The sequence below is a fragment of the Coffea arabica genome, chromosome 2e (assembly GCF_036785885.1).
Source record: "Coffea arabica cultivar ET-39 chromosome 2e, Coffea Arabica ET-39 HiFi, whole genome shotgun sequence".
Lineage (NCBI taxonomy): Eukaryota > Viridiplantae > Streptophyta > Magnoliopsida > Gentianales > Rubiaceae > Coffea > Coffea arabica.
In genome coordinates this window covers 15,802,510-15,820,083 of record NC_092313.1, presented here as the reverse complement: position 1 = coordinate 15,820,083, position 17,574 = coordinate 15,802,510, and the positions used below count along the sequence as shown (strand labels likewise).

The 17,574-nt window shown below is 38.1% G+C and overlaps 3 protein-coding genes across 3 annotated transcripts; 1 reads left to right on the top strand and 2 right to left on the bottom strand.

Annotated features, from left to right (window-relative positions):
• Nucleotides 1-4,355: 4,355 nt before the first annotated feature.
• LOC140036737 (uncharacterized) lies at nucleotides 4,356-6,700 on the top strand. Its single transcript, XM_072079253.1, has 3 exons — nucleotides 4,356-4,582; nucleotides 4,706-4,771; nucleotides 6,386-6,700. The coding sequence occupies exons 1-3, from the start codon at nucleotides 4,535-4,537 to the stop codon at nucleotides 6,431-6,433; spliced, it is 162 nt and encodes a 53-aa protein (XP_071935354.1). The 5' UTR covers nucleotides 4,356-4,534; the 3' UTR covers nucleotides 6,434-6,700.
• A 1,309-nt stretch (nucleotides 6,701-8,009) lies between these two features.
• On the bottom strand, nucleotides 8,010-10,659 carry LOC140036736 (probable ribosome-binding factor A, chloroplastic). Its single transcript, XM_072079252.1, has 3 exons — nucleotides 10,181-10,659; nucleotides 9,294-9,467; nucleotides 8,010-8,386 (listed from the first exon to the last, which is right to left on the bottom strand). The coding sequence occupies exons 1-3, from the start codon at nucleotides 10,526-10,528 to the stop codon at nucleotides 8,237-8,239; spliced, it is 672 nt and encodes a 223-aa protein (XP_071935353.1). The 5' UTR covers nucleotides 10,529-10,659; the 3' UTR covers nucleotides 8,010-8,236.
• Nucleotides 10,660-15,719: 5,060 nt separating this feature from the next.
• LOC140036127 (uncharacterized) lies at nucleotides 15,720-16,852 on the bottom strand. Its single transcript, XM_072077413.1, has 3 exons — nucleotides 16,183-16,852; nucleotides 15,851-15,877; nucleotides 15,720-15,763 (listed from the first exon to the last, which is right to left on the bottom strand). Exons 1-3 carry the CDS (start codon nucleotides 16,850-16,852, stop codon nucleotides 15,720-15,722), a joined length of 741 nt encoding a protein of 246 aa, XP_071933514.1.
• Nucleotides 16,853-17,574: the final 722 nt, after the last annotated feature.

Sequence of the window (17,574 nt, the reverse complement as noted above, 5' to 3'; positions counted from 1 at the left end):
ATGGTAACGTTAAGCTCCCTTTAGCAAGGCCTGTATCACAAGAAGAGCAGTTGAATTACGGTTGCTTCTGTGGTGGAAAGCTGAGTCATCTTTGTATAGTGGGAAGAAGTAATAGGAATACGACAACACAGTTAGGTGGGCCAGATAATAGACAAAAATAAAATTTGCAACCGAAGACAGGCTAGAACCGGTAATGAACAAGGGGGCCATAGTTTAATTTTGGCGCTTCCTTAAGAGAGGAATAAAGATGCCACTTTCGTGTCTTCAGTTCAAGTATCCGTGAGATTTTTTTGACTTAATGCAACATTCCCAATTATTTTAAAATGGCGTCTTTATCTCTTTGCAAAGTTGAAAGACATTTTAAAGTGGTGTATTTGCTATTTTGTTTAAAGTAATTTATCCAATTTTTGTCATTTAATTTTTTAATTCTATTTATTGGTTCAAAAGCATTTTTCCTTTATTGCATTTATCCTTTTTAATTCTTTTTAATATAATTTAACCAAAATTTTCTTTTTTCTTTAAGAAAAGTACTATTCTTATAATTTGTAAATGTGGTGACTATCTCAACTATCGATGATTATGCAAAGGTATGTATATGAAAATTTTCAATTGAGTAATTACATTAGTGAATTATTCTACCATAAAATAATCACAAATAATCAAGAAATCTTGACAATTCAAAGCTTTGTACACTTCTTGAAAATCCCAAATGCATAGATGAAAGTTACAGTATGGAAGCATATGATCTTATAATTTTACTATTATACCCATCATTCAAATCTCTCAAATTTGAGATGTTAATTGCGTTCATTTTTTTTTTTGTAGCTTAACCATTATTTCATCTTGTTTCTTGAGTTTCTCTATGGTTCTAAGATAATAATGGTGTTTTTTTTTTGGTTAAAACCAAAAAAGAAAAAGTTTGGCTACATTACATAAAATAAAAGAAAAACATAATTAAAAGAAGGTAAGTGCAATGAACAAAAAATTTGCTTTTGAACAAATAAAGAAAGGGAAAAATGTTAAATGATAAAAGTTGGATAAATTACTTTAAACAAAAAAAAAAGAAATAGCAAATGTGAAGATTGTGTAAATATAGCACACTATTATTAAGATGGAGCACTTAAAGAAACCTAGGTGACAATAAGTCATTGGGTGCTTGAAAATTTTCAAATCAAAATGATCCTCATATATACTTTAAACCCTTATCTAAATACGTTAAATTGAACATGGGAGCATAACTTGACATCTAAACATCGTTGCTTCCGAGTTAATAGTTAAAATGCCTTAAATTTAGTGTACTCATCAAGTTTGTGTTTTATAATCCATCATATTCATTATAACTAGTGGAAAATATTAATAGTTAAAAAGACTCGAAATTTGATATTGCACTTGTCAAATTTGTGATTTGTAGTCGGTCATGTTCATTACAACTAATGACAGACTTAGGACCTAGTTTAGTACAATCTAATTATTTAGTAGGGGAGATATTCACTATTTGAAACAATTGCATTTTCACTAGGAGTGAGATTTGGAATTCAATTATAACTAGTGCTCATGCACATCCAATGTGTGTGCAATCAAAAAATAAAAAATATTTATGATCATATATTTTAAATAATTTTTTTATTATAAAAACACATTTTAATCTTTTAAATATTTTTCATAAAATAATTTTATATTAGTAGTTATGATATTTACGGGTAGTTATGTTGAAAACATATACTTAAATAGTTAAAAGTAAAACTAGTCATGGGTAGTTATAGATAGTTAAAGTAAAAGTAGTTTTTATCATGGCAAAAAGAAAAGTTCATTTTTTTATAGGCAAAAAAGTTATATCCCATTTTTAATTAAACAAATGATCAAATTCATATTCATTTTTTGCACTTAAACAAGCAAGATCTAACTTGATACCATATTCATTTTTGTCAATTTATATTTATTTTTGTCGCTAAAAAAGTAAAATTTGACATTTTTGTATATAAAAATTATTACATATGAGTCATGTAATAATTTAGACTAAAAAGTGGTTGAAACTTAGGTTGGGACCAAAAATTGTGAATTTGAATTTGTAAGATATATAAAGTTAATATTTTAAAAGTAAAAGATGAAAAAATTTATTTAATGAAATATGAAAGACATTTTAAACGATTTTTTCTAAAAATATTTTTTATTCAGTATGCAAGAATTGAATCTTTTCCGATAATAAATATTTCTTGTAATAATAATTAACAAGAAACCAATTTCATAACCATAACCCAATTGGTACCAACATGGCATGTTAAGCTTGGGATCGTAATTCTGAAAACCCGACCGGTATGTTAAACACTTTGTCAGTAATAACAAAACTCAGGTTTTGATGCAAGAAAGTCATTAATTCACTCAGGATTTCCGGGTTCCATCCATCATCAGGGCCAGGTTTGTTAAGCCAACCCTACAGCAGGTTGCCTTATTTCAATTGGGCCCCAATTGCCATGTGAAAGATGTCCACGCTGAGTTGTCTTGTTAATACTTCATCTGCACACGGTGGAGAGTTCACTCTACTTTCCACACTAGAAGCAACCGTTGAATTACGCCTAACAAAAGGCATATTGTTAAAATCTGAAAAAGTGTCGCATCAAGATGCAACCTTAGAACACATCTAGCAGGATAATTTGAAAGGGGAAAAAAACCAGGTCAGTGCTTCGAACTTTCTGAAATACAGCTGCAGCTAAATCATCCATTTGAAATAAAAGGCAAAAAAACTCCAGGTGCAGTATCCGTCAACGATGAGCGGCATTTCTGTAACCAATAATTTCATTGGGTTCTGCAGGTTGCAGTTTGGAGCAATATTACCCCTTACCAGATAACAGTTTGGAGCTGATTTCCTGCTTGGTTGTTTATGTGTGTCAGTACCTGCTCGTTCAGTTGGGTTTTTTTAAGTTTGTCCATGTTAAGCTCCATTACCATTACTCTGGTGCTCATTGTATCTTTTAAACCACAGATGAAGAGATCAACAAAACAGATGGTGCTCAATAAGCACAACAGTATCAGGACATGTATTGGACTTAATTGTAGCAAATATTAAAAGATCAAGATGTTTTCAGTATTACATGTTGACAGCCCTCAAAAGAAGGTAGAACAAATGATTCAAGCCATTTTAGGTTGCTTCTCCATTTGAGAATGATATGTTTCAGGATTGAGAATGCCCAGTATTTTTTCATTTTCTTTGATAATGTTTCCCCAGTCACACAGAGCAAGCTATCAGTTGTTTGGTGAAGCTACAGCCCCAAGCCCAGTATATTACATGATAGGGACAAAAATGAGGAACCAACTACTAGTAAGATCAATCTGGAAAGGTTTCTACGATACTGAGTGGCTACCGCGTTAAAATGTCAAGTACAATATCACAGCATTGAACGCAGAAATATCCCTCGAGAAGGAGAGCTTGATCATGAGAAAAAAAGACGGCCACAAACTATCTGAAAGCCGAAACACAAATGTTAGTGTAGTGTTAATTGCATCGTCAAGTCTCAACAGGCCCAGCTCATAATACATGAAGTGGTTGAAAAAAAAAAAGAAGCATCAGAATCCAGGCTTCCCTGATGATGCAAGCTTTAGAAATATTCTGATTTGCAATTTCATGCCCAGCTTTTCTTACAGCAAAGAAGGTCAAATACTACAGCAGCTTCTAATATCATTCTAAAGGAATGATTTGAGTTGAGGGCCTTGAGCCCTAAGCCTTGCTTATTTAAAACAAAAGGTAATTAAATTCCCTTTGAATTTCAACAATCCAATCTCGGGTTTAAGCAGCTAATCTCTTCCATTTGCCCTCATATCTATACAGCATATAAAACCAGAGGAATATGAGTTAGGGTAAATAATTTTAGTCATTTTTTGAACTTCCAACTTCACCGTTGTAAAAAATGAATAACTTTTACCCTCATTATCCAATCACAGTTTACCTTTATTTATAACTACATATAATCAGCCCAATCTAAGTATCAAATAACATATAGCATTATAAACCAAAATTCTTTAATAAAAAAAATTATATTAATTTGATTTTTTTATATGAATTTGATTTATGTAAACAACAAAAATTTTTTGTATAAAACCGAGTATATTTTTCTATTGGCAGGCCCTAATAAACAATAGTAGTACTTGTGGGGTCATAATGGTATGATAAATTGTGCCGGGGCTGGCGCCTGGTTATCAATTTAAAATTCTTAAGAGACGATTTACCATATTTTTGAAACCTTGTGGGCTATGAAACTACTAAAACAGCAATTACGGAAAGTTTAGCATCTAAACGCTGTCGTTTGGGACATGAGAGCGTAGGAGCATATACAATAGCCAAATAACAGTGGACCCGATCGCACTAGGTCACAGCCGGCACACTCGTAAAACCGCAAAACCCCATCTCCCCAACATTTCTAATTTCCAAACTGGTGTCCGACGAAAATTAGGGCTTTGAGTCTGAGAGAGACCTTAGATTTGGGGCGGTATTCGCAGCATCTGCACTTCTTCTTTCTTTGATTTCAGCGATCAGCAGCAAATGTCGCCTCCTCCTGGACCCTACTCCGGCACCAGCACTCTCGCCTTGGTAAATCTCCCCCCCGCCGGATTTTCCCCTCTTCCTAGCTCTGCCGCCAGCTTTAATTTCCCACAATTTCATTGATGTGTGATTTAATTTGGATTTTTTTCGTTTGCGTTTAACTGGTGGCAGGTGGCTCGTGCTTCAGTCTTAACGTTTGGAGTCGTCTATGGAAACCTGAAGCTTAAGTATCTTAATGTATTATTCTCTATTATTTTTCTATTTTTCTCTAATTTTTTGAAGTTTTCCTTTTGTTTACTTTTGTCTGATTTTGAGTTCTTTTTGTGTAATTATTTTGTGTCAGTTGGTGATTTGGGTTTACATAGTCAGAAATGAACATGTATGGTGTATGTAGATTTGTTATTTTTTGGGGAGTTTTACAGTCCCTTTAGGGTAATGTATGGATGAGATTAAATTCACTGTTGGATATAAAACAAGAGTTATCAGCCCTTACATTATTTCAAAAGTTTAAATCACTAATTGATGTGGCAAGATGTAAGTGGATTAAAATCATGGGGGTATCGTACACAAAAAGGACTGTAGCATTTTGTTGTTTTTTAAACTGAGTGTAGAGGGTGGTTTTAGAGGCTAAAGTAAATAAAGACCCAGTAGATGATGGATTTAACTTCTTTAAATTTATAAATGAAGATAAGATCAATAATAAATCCCCCCCTTCCAAAAAAAAGGGAAAAAAAGATCGATAATTTAATTGTTACGCTCACTATGATTACAATGGAAAATGAAAATTAAAGAATATATGATAGTTTACAATTTCTGAGAAAGTGTGCAAATGTAGAACTAAACCGCAAAGATGTAGGATAGAACTTTTTGACTATCCTTTACTTTTAAAGATTGTGTACCTTTTGCCCTTCTCTAGTTTCCTTTAATTGCAAAGATGGGGCGAGAGTGGTACTATGTGTCAAAATAAGTTTATACCAAGTGGTGAGAATGATAGTAGATGCTTGCTTCTTAGGTGCATGTTGAGGTTTTAACCTAAATTGGTGACAAGTATTGGGTAGGTGGTTTTTAATTACCTTTTGTTATGGCTGAAATGAGCTTATTCAGTTAATCATCTAGGTCTTGGATATCCTTTACTCTTGGGCTGGCATTGCTCGGTTGTAGTCTTAATATCTGTAGATGACAGGATTGTGCTAGGTGTCTTCTGTACTTAGGAAAATTTCGGTAGGTTTATTGATCACTTTATCAAGAGGTAGATTCTATCTACTTGGCATTTGTATATAGCTTGGTTTAATTGTAATTTTTATCTCTGATGTACTATAGCTCAAATGAATCTGGCCTTCAAGTAATGTGGCGTTGCGGAGTTCTTTCAAGAGTTGGGGTTGGTTTGTGGGGGAACATAAAGTCCCTCTTGTACAATTTATATTCCCAGGGCATTTCTGTTTTTGGTGATGGTTTTGGATTGATTTATGTTTATGGTTTTTGCTGCTGTTTGCTTCTTTTCCACCCTGAAAGCAGGAACAAATTTGCAGGCACGCTTTAAGGTTATTCCCTAGACAAAATATTTACTCTTAATCTGTAAATTTAGGTTACAAATAACTTGTTTATATGGAATTTTAGTTGTTTGCCGTCTTATCTTGTGTTCTATTTACTTTGCTGATTGTATCTTCAAGATACTTCTGAGTATTATTTAAGTAATTTTGCTCATTTGTTCCTGTTCAAACTGTTAATCTTTTTTTTCTTGCGAGTACATATTCTGCCAGTAGTTTCCATATTTCAAGATATCGATGTTTCAGGATACAGTACTGCCTTTTTCTGATTTATGCTGATTTACTGCGTTGTTTTGTATCCCAGGTGAAGGCCAATTCTCTGAAGAAGGCTGAAGCCAAGGCACATCACTGATTTGGAAGATTGCTGGTTTTGCCTGCGGACAGCAATAATATAGTGATGAAAGTTCACTTCGGCCTGGTTAATAGGACCATCATTTTCTACTTACTCTTCAATTGTTTTTTTTTCCCTTAAGAGTTGTCGTTTGATCATGGCTTTAACCATCATGACCGTGGTTAAATCTTCTCCATGACAACAGATGGGATGCTTAAGAGTTTACGAAAAAATAATTGGTTATTACTTTTAATGGGCAAGGTGATGCTGCATAATTCGATTTGATCATCTTTCCATCACTGGTATAATGCCCTAAATTCTGACACACTCATGTTCAATACTAGAATTTGGGCATGTATCTGCAGGTTGGCCACTTGGCCTCTCGAACCTGTCTGCCAATTAGTATTGAAGTGAAAATTTTTATTTCCGTCGCGTCACATGCAGCATTTGGAGCCTGTCCGTAGAATCATATGAGGTTCATCATGGTGGTGGCTGGGTGTAGAGGCTTAGTGTCTTTAGTGGTGAAACAAGGCCAATGGGATCTCCACCGAAGTGGCACAGGGTCTAACAGTATAGTTTCCTTCCCATCCGCCTTGAGGAGTGATGTTGAAATCAAAAGCATGTCACGGATGTTGGTAGCTGTGGGGTTAAAGGCGGATGGTCAATGTCACTGCTCTCGACGGAGTATATTCAAGTGGGACTTTTTAATTAAAAAGAAAAAAATTCCCGAAAGGTGATATTTCCGAAAAGGTTATATTTTTCAAACATCTTCTCAAATGGTTAACAGGGCATTTGGTGATTGCGATGTTTCATGATAAGATTAGCCAATACTTTCCTTGATTTACTTAGGCATTTATTTATGAAATGCAATCAATAAATGCATTGTTCGGAAATTTTATTTGTTTAGTACGTTTTTTTTTCCAAAAAAAAAAAATTCACTATTTGGGCGGTCTTTCAAAAAATTATCATCGTAATTTGGGGAATTTCCTTGCTCTCGACGGCAGTGGCTTTCAGAAATAGTTTTGCCACCGTGTAGTGTGACTTGCGGGGCTGCCAATCTTTTCTTTTCCACGGTTTAGCAATCGCTGTAACATCTCTTCCAGTTTCCCTGGGTATTCAAGCGATGTTCATGCGTAGTCTGAAGCGACTGTAACTTCCGAAGATCAGTGGCCTTTCTTCTGTAACAATATAGATGCTCCCTTGCGTTAATCCATGGTTTATACATTTTTTATAGATCTAGTCTTAGGTTTATACATAGAACTCCTACCTCAGAACGGGACATTAAGAGCATGACAACTCAGCGATAACATATTAACCTAAAATGAGACGGTTTACTCTATTGCTGCACCAAAGATGAGCAAAGAAAGAAGGTTTTACGGCCAGGTCCTTTCATCAAGATGCATATTGTCCACAAGTAACATTCTTCACCTTTCTGTTCTATAACTTCAGGAAGTCAGCGCACTAATCTGTAGGGATAAAGCGAAGTTAGAGCATGTCTTGACAAAAGCTGAATACTTCTTATTGTTCACTTTCTCACTATCAACACTTGAAGGTTAAGTTAGTAAATAACCACTTATTTTTAATGCTATAGCGGATGTAGTTGAATCGGGACCAAGACAAAGTTCTTCGATAATGAAGTATTTACAGATTGCTCAACTTGTTGCATGCAAACTATGAAAAAATCAGTCCTGCAAACTATGAAATGTTGCTAAATTTTGTGTTGTTGAAAATGATTAATTCACCGAGTCAATGGAATAATAACCATTTAAGAAGCAAAGCATGCTCAACTCTGAAGTCCCTACTCACACCCCCCATTCAAAGGAACTACTTGACATAAATAATTCCTTCGTCATCATCACCCTCCCACTCCTCATCTTCTTCAGTTTGATTAGATGACTCGCACTGATCATCCCCTTGACCGTTTGCCTCCTTTTCCTCATTCTCTTTCTTTATTCTGTCCAATATAGCAATAACCTGAAAAAGGATCTATGGTTAAGCAAGCACTAAAGCGCACATAGAATGAAAACCACCAAATCATGAAGCTTTTAAGCTTAGGCATAGGATACATTGGTACAAAACTAAAATGCAGTTCATCACATATATCTGTATAAATATATGTGTGTGTATGTTTACACACACACACAACCACACACCCACATGTACATATTCTACAAACTCACGAAATTCAAAGCCTTTTAAGGACTGCATTATGATCAACTGCAAGTTTTTCAGTCAACATCACATGCCACATTTGTCTTGAAAATTGAGGTATGATAAATCCAAAAATGCATTTCAAGTAATTACATGCTCTTTTTCTAAATTAGAGATTGTATTAGCGAAGTAGTTGAATTTTTGAATATGCTCAGGAAATTACGAGTGAAAATGAACTTGATAGCGTGCTCAGACAGGTTGTTACAATCACAAGGTCTACTGGCCACTGCATATTTAAAATGTCTACTTGTCTCTTGCTCATACCAGTAAACAGCTAAGAAACTAATCACAGAGTTATCTGATAAACCTTCAGCACGAGCTCCTACAGGTTTTTTTCTTGACAACTGAAAGTAGCTCTCTCTATTTCTTCTTGTTTTTCTCATTTTCATCAAAATAGAAGCATCACATAAACTAAAAGTAAATGATAGCCAATTAAACCAGACAAGGGAATTAGGAATTGGAAGCTACCAACATTGTGCAAGTAGAGATCTTGATAGGGAATTAATAAAGGTAAACAGAAGTGCTCAAAGCCAAAGCTGCTGAGTTTTTGCAGCAGTGTAAATATTTTGTTTTTATCTCTTGGATAAGCATCAGAAAAAGCAGATGATAACCTAAAAAGCAGGATCAAATGTGATTTTGTTGCATCAGACGAAGAATAGTAACTTCTTACCCTGCTCCCTTGTTCTAGAGACTCATCCTCAATAAAGCGAATCTCAGGAGTCAGCCTTAATTTCATGCGCCTCCCTAGCTCGCTCCGAACATATTTTGCTTTGGACTTCAGCCCTGTAAGTGCTACTTCCTTTCCTCTTTCATCACCAAATACAGATACATAAACTTTTACAACCTACAAAAAGTGCAGGAAGCCTTAAAAGACAAGCCCACAAGTTCTTGAAGCAACAATGACAAGGCTGCCCTTTCAACTAGCATGTTATCAAGGATCACCTGCACTAGTCATCTGACTGCATATTGTGCTACAGATCACAAGAAATTGTCGTTCATCATCATCCGACATGACTATCAACTATTTGTCCACTTGAGCACATACACAAATCAAATAATGAGCCTGTTGACGCTGCCATTCTTTACTGCTAGAATACTTAGATACATGTTCACCTGAACGCATCAGATGTCACTGCTAGAATACTTAGATACTACTCATTCATCACAAGCCTGGTATTCTAAATTTCAATCCTGGTTAAGGGTTAGCTTCAACAGTCTGAAAAACTTAAGGTTCTCAATTTATTCAACACTAAGTATTATCATAACATGCACATGAGTTGCTAATACACCGTTTATACGGAGCATATATTAAGCGCGAATACCTTGTTCAATTCTCTTGTGGCGCCTTTGACTACTACGTCAGAGAAAATACTCCAAAATGACTCCGTGTTTCACAATTTACCCTATAGCTATTAGGTAGTAAGACAAGCAGTCCGGTTACACTGACGACAGTTGAACCAGTGGCCACAGGTATTGTACATTTAATCAGCAAGATAGCTAAGTATACTCTTATCTAGGATGCAATAATTCATCCCAAAAGAACAAAGAACAAGGTACCTGCAAGTCGGCGGAGACTTCGACGTCGCTGACAGTAGTGAGCGACGATAGATAACGATCGGCGCCGAGAGCAGCTTCCGGTAGGACGGCACACTGCAAAACCTTGTCAGTGATTAGCATGTCTGAAATCTCTCTCCTTATCTGGTTTGCCACCATTTTCAATCTCCTCGGGTTTGCCATACACTTTATCCTACATCTCCGACAGCTCACAGGTGTTATCTGCTGCGGCCGTGGTAGTTTCGTGGTGGACATCGGCGACAAAATCGACGGCGTGAATCTTCCGCTTGAAGCGGTTGTTGTTGAACATGTTGTGATTGTTGGAGGTTTCTGAATCAGCAGATGCTGCATTACAGATTTTTCCTTTTCTTTCAATTAAAGTATTAAATTTGCGACTGGAGAATTATTACAAACAGAAAATGAGGAGTGTGGAGTCGCGAAGAAAGGAGGGAACAGATCAGAATATCCGTTTCTTGGGAGAGGGTATTTTCGTAAATTGATGAACTTTCTAGATGGGAAAATTTGAGGATGTGAAACGAAGTTGGGCTCCGCTTGTTGATTGGGCCAGATTGCAAGTGTTCTCCCCCCGAAATTAGGGGTGTAAATAAAACTAACTACTGCATCTCGGACTCAAAGATAATTCAATCAAAGGTTGGACTCGAATTAATCCAATTGGAGTCGAGTAATCGAGTCGAGTTCGAATAAAAAAAATCAAAATTTAAGTACTCGTCGAACTTTTATCAATTAGTGTATTTATTATATAATTTTTAATTATTTATTACAAACTTATGAAATTTACTAAAAAATTGAGTTTGAAAACTCGATTGAACTCAATTTGGTCGTGTTCAAGTAAAGATAAAATAAGGTTGAACTTGAATTCCAACTCAACTTGAAGGACTTGATGAGTTCAAATTCAAGTATTTTTATTTGAGTAGAGTTTGAGTGGTGTGCTACTTAGACTCAATTTGGCTCAATAACAACCCTGCTCCAAACTAGATCTATTTGGGCCTTTTGAAATGGCAACTTTCCTTGGTGAAATTTGCTCCGTATAGATTTTTTAAAGGAGCCACTTATTGTGACAATTGGTGAGAAACAAGATTTGAAACCTTGTCCTCCCATCATACCAAGCCTTAAATGCTATCAGCCCAAAGGTTGGTGGTCAAAGGGCGATGAATCTGATTCTCAAAATTTGAGTTTGGTACTTTGTGCTTGAATTGGTCTTGACGTTGACAATAGAAAGTTATGGCAAAGGAGAAATTGTTTTAAGTTGTCAATATAATATCTGAAGAGGCGGACTGGAAATGACCTTTTTTTTTCAAGAATAATCATTTTTAAGATAGATAAAAAGAGCATGATGAAAGAAAATGGCATCTTCTCGTCAAGTGTAATTCAAAATAATAATTTTTCATCACATTTTTATATTACCAATCATCATTTTATTTTACATATATCATATCAATAATACTATAGTGTTATTCTAAAATAAATCTAAATAATTTTTTATCCAAACAGTTGTTTTCTCATAAATCAATTTTATTTTTGCTTTCTCTCTATTGACTATATGTATAACTTGTTCGTCAGTCCAACGTAACGTTGAAATTTTTATAGAAATTTGTAACATTTCTATTTTTCCATGTAAGAAGATGGTGCAACATATTATCACGGCAATCATGTTTATGGCTTGTTAATGGGTCGGGTTTGGACCCGAATCTGGAAATTTTTTTCAGGTATGGGTTGAGAAATAATTCCGGTACTCGGACCCGTACCTGTTTACTCTAACAAAAAAGCAGATTGGATAGGGAATATAGGATTCTGATTGGTATTCGATTCGAATCGGAACAATATATTAATAATTACAAAATATAAATATTTCTAAATACATTCTTTTACTAAATTAATAAAAGTATTTTTTTACCAAATTAATTAGATTACCCGTATCCCAAATGAAGCATCTAAGAAATTAGGATTTGGAAGAGGCAAACTTGTTTGATCACATATACATTCATCACATGTTGCATATAAGTGCTTTTTACCATATATCTTGGGATCATGTTGGGATTTTTTGGTTAACATGGATAAAAAAAAAATGAATGATACATGTTAAGTCTTTTCTTTCTGGGTAGACCTGGAACCCGTCGGATCCGATTCGGGAATTTTAAGCACAAGATACATCGGGTATACGGGTCGGGTCCAGGTCTAGTACATTAAAATGAGTTTGGGTTTAAAATTTTTAATTTTGATCCAAATCCGACCAGTTGACAAGCCTAATCATGTTGAAACTCTATTCTATTTTTTCAAGTTTTAAAGTGCACAATTTCAATAATGACAATTAAGGAAGCAAGAATAATGTATGTGGATGATGACGCACTAAGAAAGATTTTGTCTTGATTCCGTCACAAAGTAAAAAAGCAGTTGGAATATCAAAATAGGGAGTTTAGGCCAGGCTGTCCTTGGAATTGAATTATAACACCTAGCTGCCTTTCTTTATTCCTTTTTGAGTTGCTCATGGAGACCCAAAATGTCAAATATTATTGCAACGCAAGTACTTTGACTAGGGGTTTTCTTGACGTCAACGAATGAAAAACTACAATTCAGGGGGCTTTTAACTACCTTGGGAAGCTGCAGGTGGAGCACATGGGACAAATTTGCATGAGCACGATAGATCACTGTTGATAGAAGTTTAATATTCAAGATTGTAATTGAGAATTTAGAAGACCGTGTTGATACTTCCGCCCACAATTTTGTCATAAGAATCCATAATGAAAAATCCATATGAACAAGGTTTTTCACGAATTTAGATCGAATTCTTTTTTCTCTCCCTTATGGACCGAAAACTGCATACATTTCGCAATATACCACAGACGCTCCTACGTGGGTGAACACTGTATATAAGTAGTTTGTAGTGGTTCTTTCTTTGGCTTCGTAATATTACATTCAACTTAGTTTTTTGAATGTTAATTTTATTATTTGAAAATAAAATTGGATCCAGTACTCATGGATTTGTTTGGATAGTGTTTTATTTGTCAAAATTTATTTGATTGCATTATTAACATATTTCTCAACCACCTTTTTATTTTTCGTATATTATGTAAAAAAAAGTGCTATAATATTTAGTATTTTTTTTCTTTAGTTCTCCACTATATGTTGAGAAAAATACCTATAGAAATCCGTCGGATACTCAAACCCATGAGAGTATGGATCGAAATTTTCTATTTTTTTTTAAAAAGAATTTTATTAACTGTAAACAGAAGATTACAGAGCTATGAAATTCTCATGTAAGGAAAGCTCAACCGATCTAGGTTGACCAAGCCTTTAACTCGGTCGGGCAGAGAGTGAGCGCAATAAATATTAGATTCTTGATTCGCACTGGCCTGACGGGCTAGGGCATCTGCTGCCGCATTGACCTCCCGATAATTGTGGGATACGAATAGGTAAAATTGTCCTCCTTGAACCGTATTCCAGACTTGTAGGACAAAGGTATCAATACGCCATGGACAATGAGCATGTCTGTGGATCACGTCGAGCAGGGGTCTAGAGTCCATTTCAACCATCACCATGGTATGGCCAAGCGCAACGCAAGTCTTGAGACCTTCCAATAAAGCTCGTGCCTCGGCTTCCAGACTGGTGCAATGGCCATAGTACGTGGAAAATGCTGCGATCACGAAGCTCCAATGATCCCGGAGGGCCCAAGGTTTCCCAGTGAGGAACCGTCCACGTTTAGCTTGATGAGGGGAAGCACTGGAGCCTCTCAGGTTAGGGTGGTAACCTTCGATGGTACCCTCAAAAGAAGAAAAGGAACCACTCCCGCTGAAAGGAGTTTCGCGTCGGCTGTCGTCCTATATGCAAAGGGCCTAGCAATGAAAATGGCATGGACTTCAGCAAGAATGCGACGACAGACCTGGGAAGCAGATAGAACAACTCCCTCAAAGAATTGGAGGTTCCGTGCTTTCCATATTTCCCAACAAACTATGGAGGGTAAGATGTACAGGAGACAGCCAGTTGCTGAAGAGACGGCAGTGTGGGCCCAAAAACCTTGGAGCCGGGTCAAAACATCAGTGTGACGCCCACTCGGGATATCCAGCAAACATCCAAAAAACCCCCAGACCTCCTCTACCCGCGGGCACTGGGAGAACAAATGATCTATGGCTTCGCAGCTGCTGCAGAATGAGCATTTAGAGGGCATATTAAAACCCAATCCTTCCAAAACATCCGTCAAGGGGATAGCCTGATTCAGTAGTCGCCACATGAAGACTGATATCCGCAGCGGAATGCGGGAACTCCAAATATATCTCCTGGAAATCATTGTTGGGCGGCATTGGCGGGTGATGCCGACAGCAGATGAAACGGAGAAGCCGCCAGATGCTGCTGGACACCACACAAGCTCATCCTGCGCCTCAGTAGACAACATAAATTGCCGTATAGCAGCGCGCTGGCCAGCAGAAACAAAGGGGGGTAACGTCTCCAAACGCCAAGCTCTGGCGCTATAGAAATCGGAGATCCGAGCCTCCGGTGTTGGAACCCCCGCTAAATCATTCCCCAGCGGCCCCTCGCCGAGCCAGTTTTCAAACCAAAAAGGAGGATGACCCATCACAAACTAGCAGGCGGGTGTTCCCTATCACTGTGTTCTTCGCTCGCAACATACGTCGCTATATCCGCGAATCAGACTGCCTGACGGTACTCAAGGAGGCATGAGCAATATCCCTTGTATATTTTGCGCCTATGAAATCAGCCCAGAGGAAGGAGCCCGTGCGGAATTTCCACCAAAGCTTGCACGCAAATGCATGCTGAACATCCGCCAGTCTCCGAAACCCAAGCCCATTCTCCTCTACCGAGTAGCATAGCTTGTCCCAAGAGAGCCATCGCCGTTTGGATGTTTCATTTGAGGCCTTCCAAACGAATTCGAACATTAACTGCTCTATCTGTGTTAACACCAGTTTTAGAGGGTCGAGCACTGCCAGTGTGTACAGAGGGATAGCGGCTAGCACATGCTTGATAAGAATCAATCTGCCTCCCGCAGTCAGAAGTTTTCCCTTCCACCCCGCCAGTTGCTTATTGAGCTTATCGACTAGAGGTTGGAAGTAAGATGACTGTGTCCTACCTTGGAAAAGCTTGCATCCCAAATAATCTATTGGGAGTTGTTTGCAGTGTATTCCCATAATGGAGGACACTAGGTGCGAGTGAGCTGTGGAGCACCGACGAGGTAGAACAAAGAAGCTTTTCATCGTGTTAACCTTTTGACCCGACCCGCATTCGTACAAAGAAAGAAAGTCCTCAAGCCCCGTAGCGATTTTCGATCCGCCCGACCAAAAATCATAATGTCGTCAGCAAACTCAAGTGGAAAATGGATGGACACCCACGCGACAACCCATATCTAGAGATAGTCCCATTCGCCACTATATCATTAAGGCATCTACTCAGTGCTTCTGCCCCTAGGATAAACAGGTATGGTGACAACGGGTCCCCTTGTTTAAACCCCCGCGTGGCCTGGAAGAAACCACAGGGTTTCCCGTTGATCAATAATGAGAATCGACTAGCAGCCAAATTACTTAAGATCAGGGTGATAAAGTGATGATGAAAGCCAAATGCCTGCAACAATTGAGATAAAAACGATCAAGAGACCCTGTCGAAGACCTTCGTTATGTCTAGCTTAAAGATGACATTATTGCCACGTACCTTCTTGTCCAAGGAGCCAACCAACTCCTGGGCCAACAGAATGTTATCAGCAATTTCCCGTCATTGAACAAAGCCCGACTGCTCCGGCGAGACTAGGGATGGCAACAATGGTTTCAAGCGATTGCAAAGCACTTTGCTGAAAATTTTGTTTGCCAAGTTGAACAGGCTTATTGGCCTGAAGTCTTCAAAAGAGCAGCAAGTTTTCTTTTTCGGGATAAGAAGTATGAGTGTACTAGAAATGGCCTTAGGGATAGGAATACCAATCAGGAATTCTTGAAAAGCATTGAAAACGTCGTTTGCCAGAATCTCCTAACAGTACCGAAAAAACAAACCTGAGAACCCATCTGCACCAGCTGCACTGTCGCCATCTAACCCAAACACCGCCTCCTTGACCTCCCCCATAGTCACCATTCGGATGAGATCGACATTTTGTTGCGAAATGACCAACGAAGAGATATTCAGCAATAGTTGTTGTGTCGCCCGCTCCTCCGCAAGGGCCTTCGCGAGGCCTATGTGGTCTCTGGACAGTAGCTTCTGAAAGAAACTAACCCCCTCGGCGGCAATGGCGTCCAAATCCTCAATCCAATCCCCCATGGAGCTCTTGATGCGGCTTATGCGCAATCTTGCCCTCTTGTCCTGTACATACGAATGAAAGAACTTGGTATTGGAGTCGCCTTCTTGCAACCATTTTATCCGTGCCTTTTGTTTCCAAAAAAACTCCTCATTTGCCAGAGCCTGGAGGAAGTTCGCCTGGGCTTGGCTCCATTCCAGGTGAGATGCCTCTGTATTCTCCTGCTCCATGCGCTGCTCTTTCTGATGAGCTAGTTCCTCTGCCTGTGCCACCCTATCGAAGACATTACCAAAGGTAGTTTTGTTCCAAGCTTGCAAGCACTTCTTCAAGCGTTTCAATTTGCCTGCCAGAGCATACATTCCATAACCCTCAAACGACAAGCTCCAGTTCTGGTGAACTACATCTCTGAAAGTGGGATGTTTAATCCACATGTGCTGGAATTTGAATGATGCCGGAGATGGCCGAGGGGAATCATCCAACAGACAAAGTAGGGGGGAATGGTCTGAGGAGGTGCGATTGAGATGATGGACACAGAGCTATGGGAAGCGCTGGTCCCATTTCTCATTAAACAATACTCGATCCAATTTCTTCCAAATTCGCCGCCCATTACGAATCCCCGACCAAGTGTAAGTGCTCCCAATCACTTGTGCATGTTTCAGTTGACTGCTATGGATAAAGGCATTGAAATCTGTCATCGTACCTAAGTCTTGGGGAGAGGAGCCCGAGTACTCCTCCAAAGAGGCAATGACATTGAAGTCGCCTCCCAAAAGCCATGAATGGTGCCCAGAGGCCACGTGTATCCCTGATAAAGTTGACCAAAGTTCTTGGCACTCGCGTCTTGTGCACTTCGCATAAACAAAAGTGCAGTGAAAAACAGGTGTGATGGACTTGTGGGTAACCGCCATATGAAGGAATTGGTCGCCGCTGTTGAGAACATTTGCCGCGAACGAGCGTGACCAACAAACCCAGATTTTGTTGGAGGTATTGGACAGTCCCAGGTGAAACCCAAACTTTGCCATAAACCGGACAATGCAGAGATGTCGACCATTGATTCTAGTATTACTAAGAAGGTAACAAAGTAAAGCCTGATTAGTTTTCTGAGTCAGCGAGAAGTTGCTCGATTCGCAACTCGTGCATGAGGGACTTAATCATT

Bases quoted from the DNA above. Each gene is read 5' to 3' on its own strand.
- LOC140036737 (XM_072079253.1), top strand. From the start codon at position 4,535: ATGTCGCCTCCTCCTGGACCCTACTCCGGCACCAGCACTCTCGCCTTG. The intron at 4,583-4,705 runs GTAAATCTCCCC...AACTGGTGGCAG, and splicing joins GCACCAGCACTCTCGCCTTG to GTGGCTCGTGCTTCAGTCTT. The intron at 4,772-6,385 runs GTATTATTCTCT...TTTGTATCCCAG, and splicing joins TGAAGCTTAAGTATCTTAAT to GTGAAGGCCAATTCTCTGAA.
- LOC140036736 (XM_072079252.1), bottom strand. From the start codon at position 10,528: ATGCAGCATCTGCTGATTCAGAAACCTCCAACAATCACAACATGTTCA. The intron at 9,468-10,180 runs GTACCTTGTTCT...CACTTTTTGTAG, and splicing joins AAGTCTCCGCCGACTTGCAG to GTTGTAAAAGTTTATGTATC. The intron at 8,387-9,293 runs GTAAGAAGTTAC...ATCCTTTTTCAG, and splicing joins CTCTAGAACAAGGGAGCAGG to GTTATTGCTATATTGGACAG.
- LOC140036127 (XM_072077413.1), bottom strand. From the start codon at position 16,852: ATGTGGATTAAACATCCCACTTTCAGAGATGTAGTTCACCAGAACTGG. The intron at 15,878-16,182 runs GTTTGTTTTTTC...CTGTTGGCCCAG, and splicing joins TGGTGCAGATGGGTTCTCAG to GAGTTGGTTGGCTCCTTGGA. The intron at 15,764-15,850 runs GTACGTGGCAAT...CAATTGTTGCAG, and splicing joins TTGGCTCCTTGGACAAGAAG to GCATTTGGCTTTCATCATCA.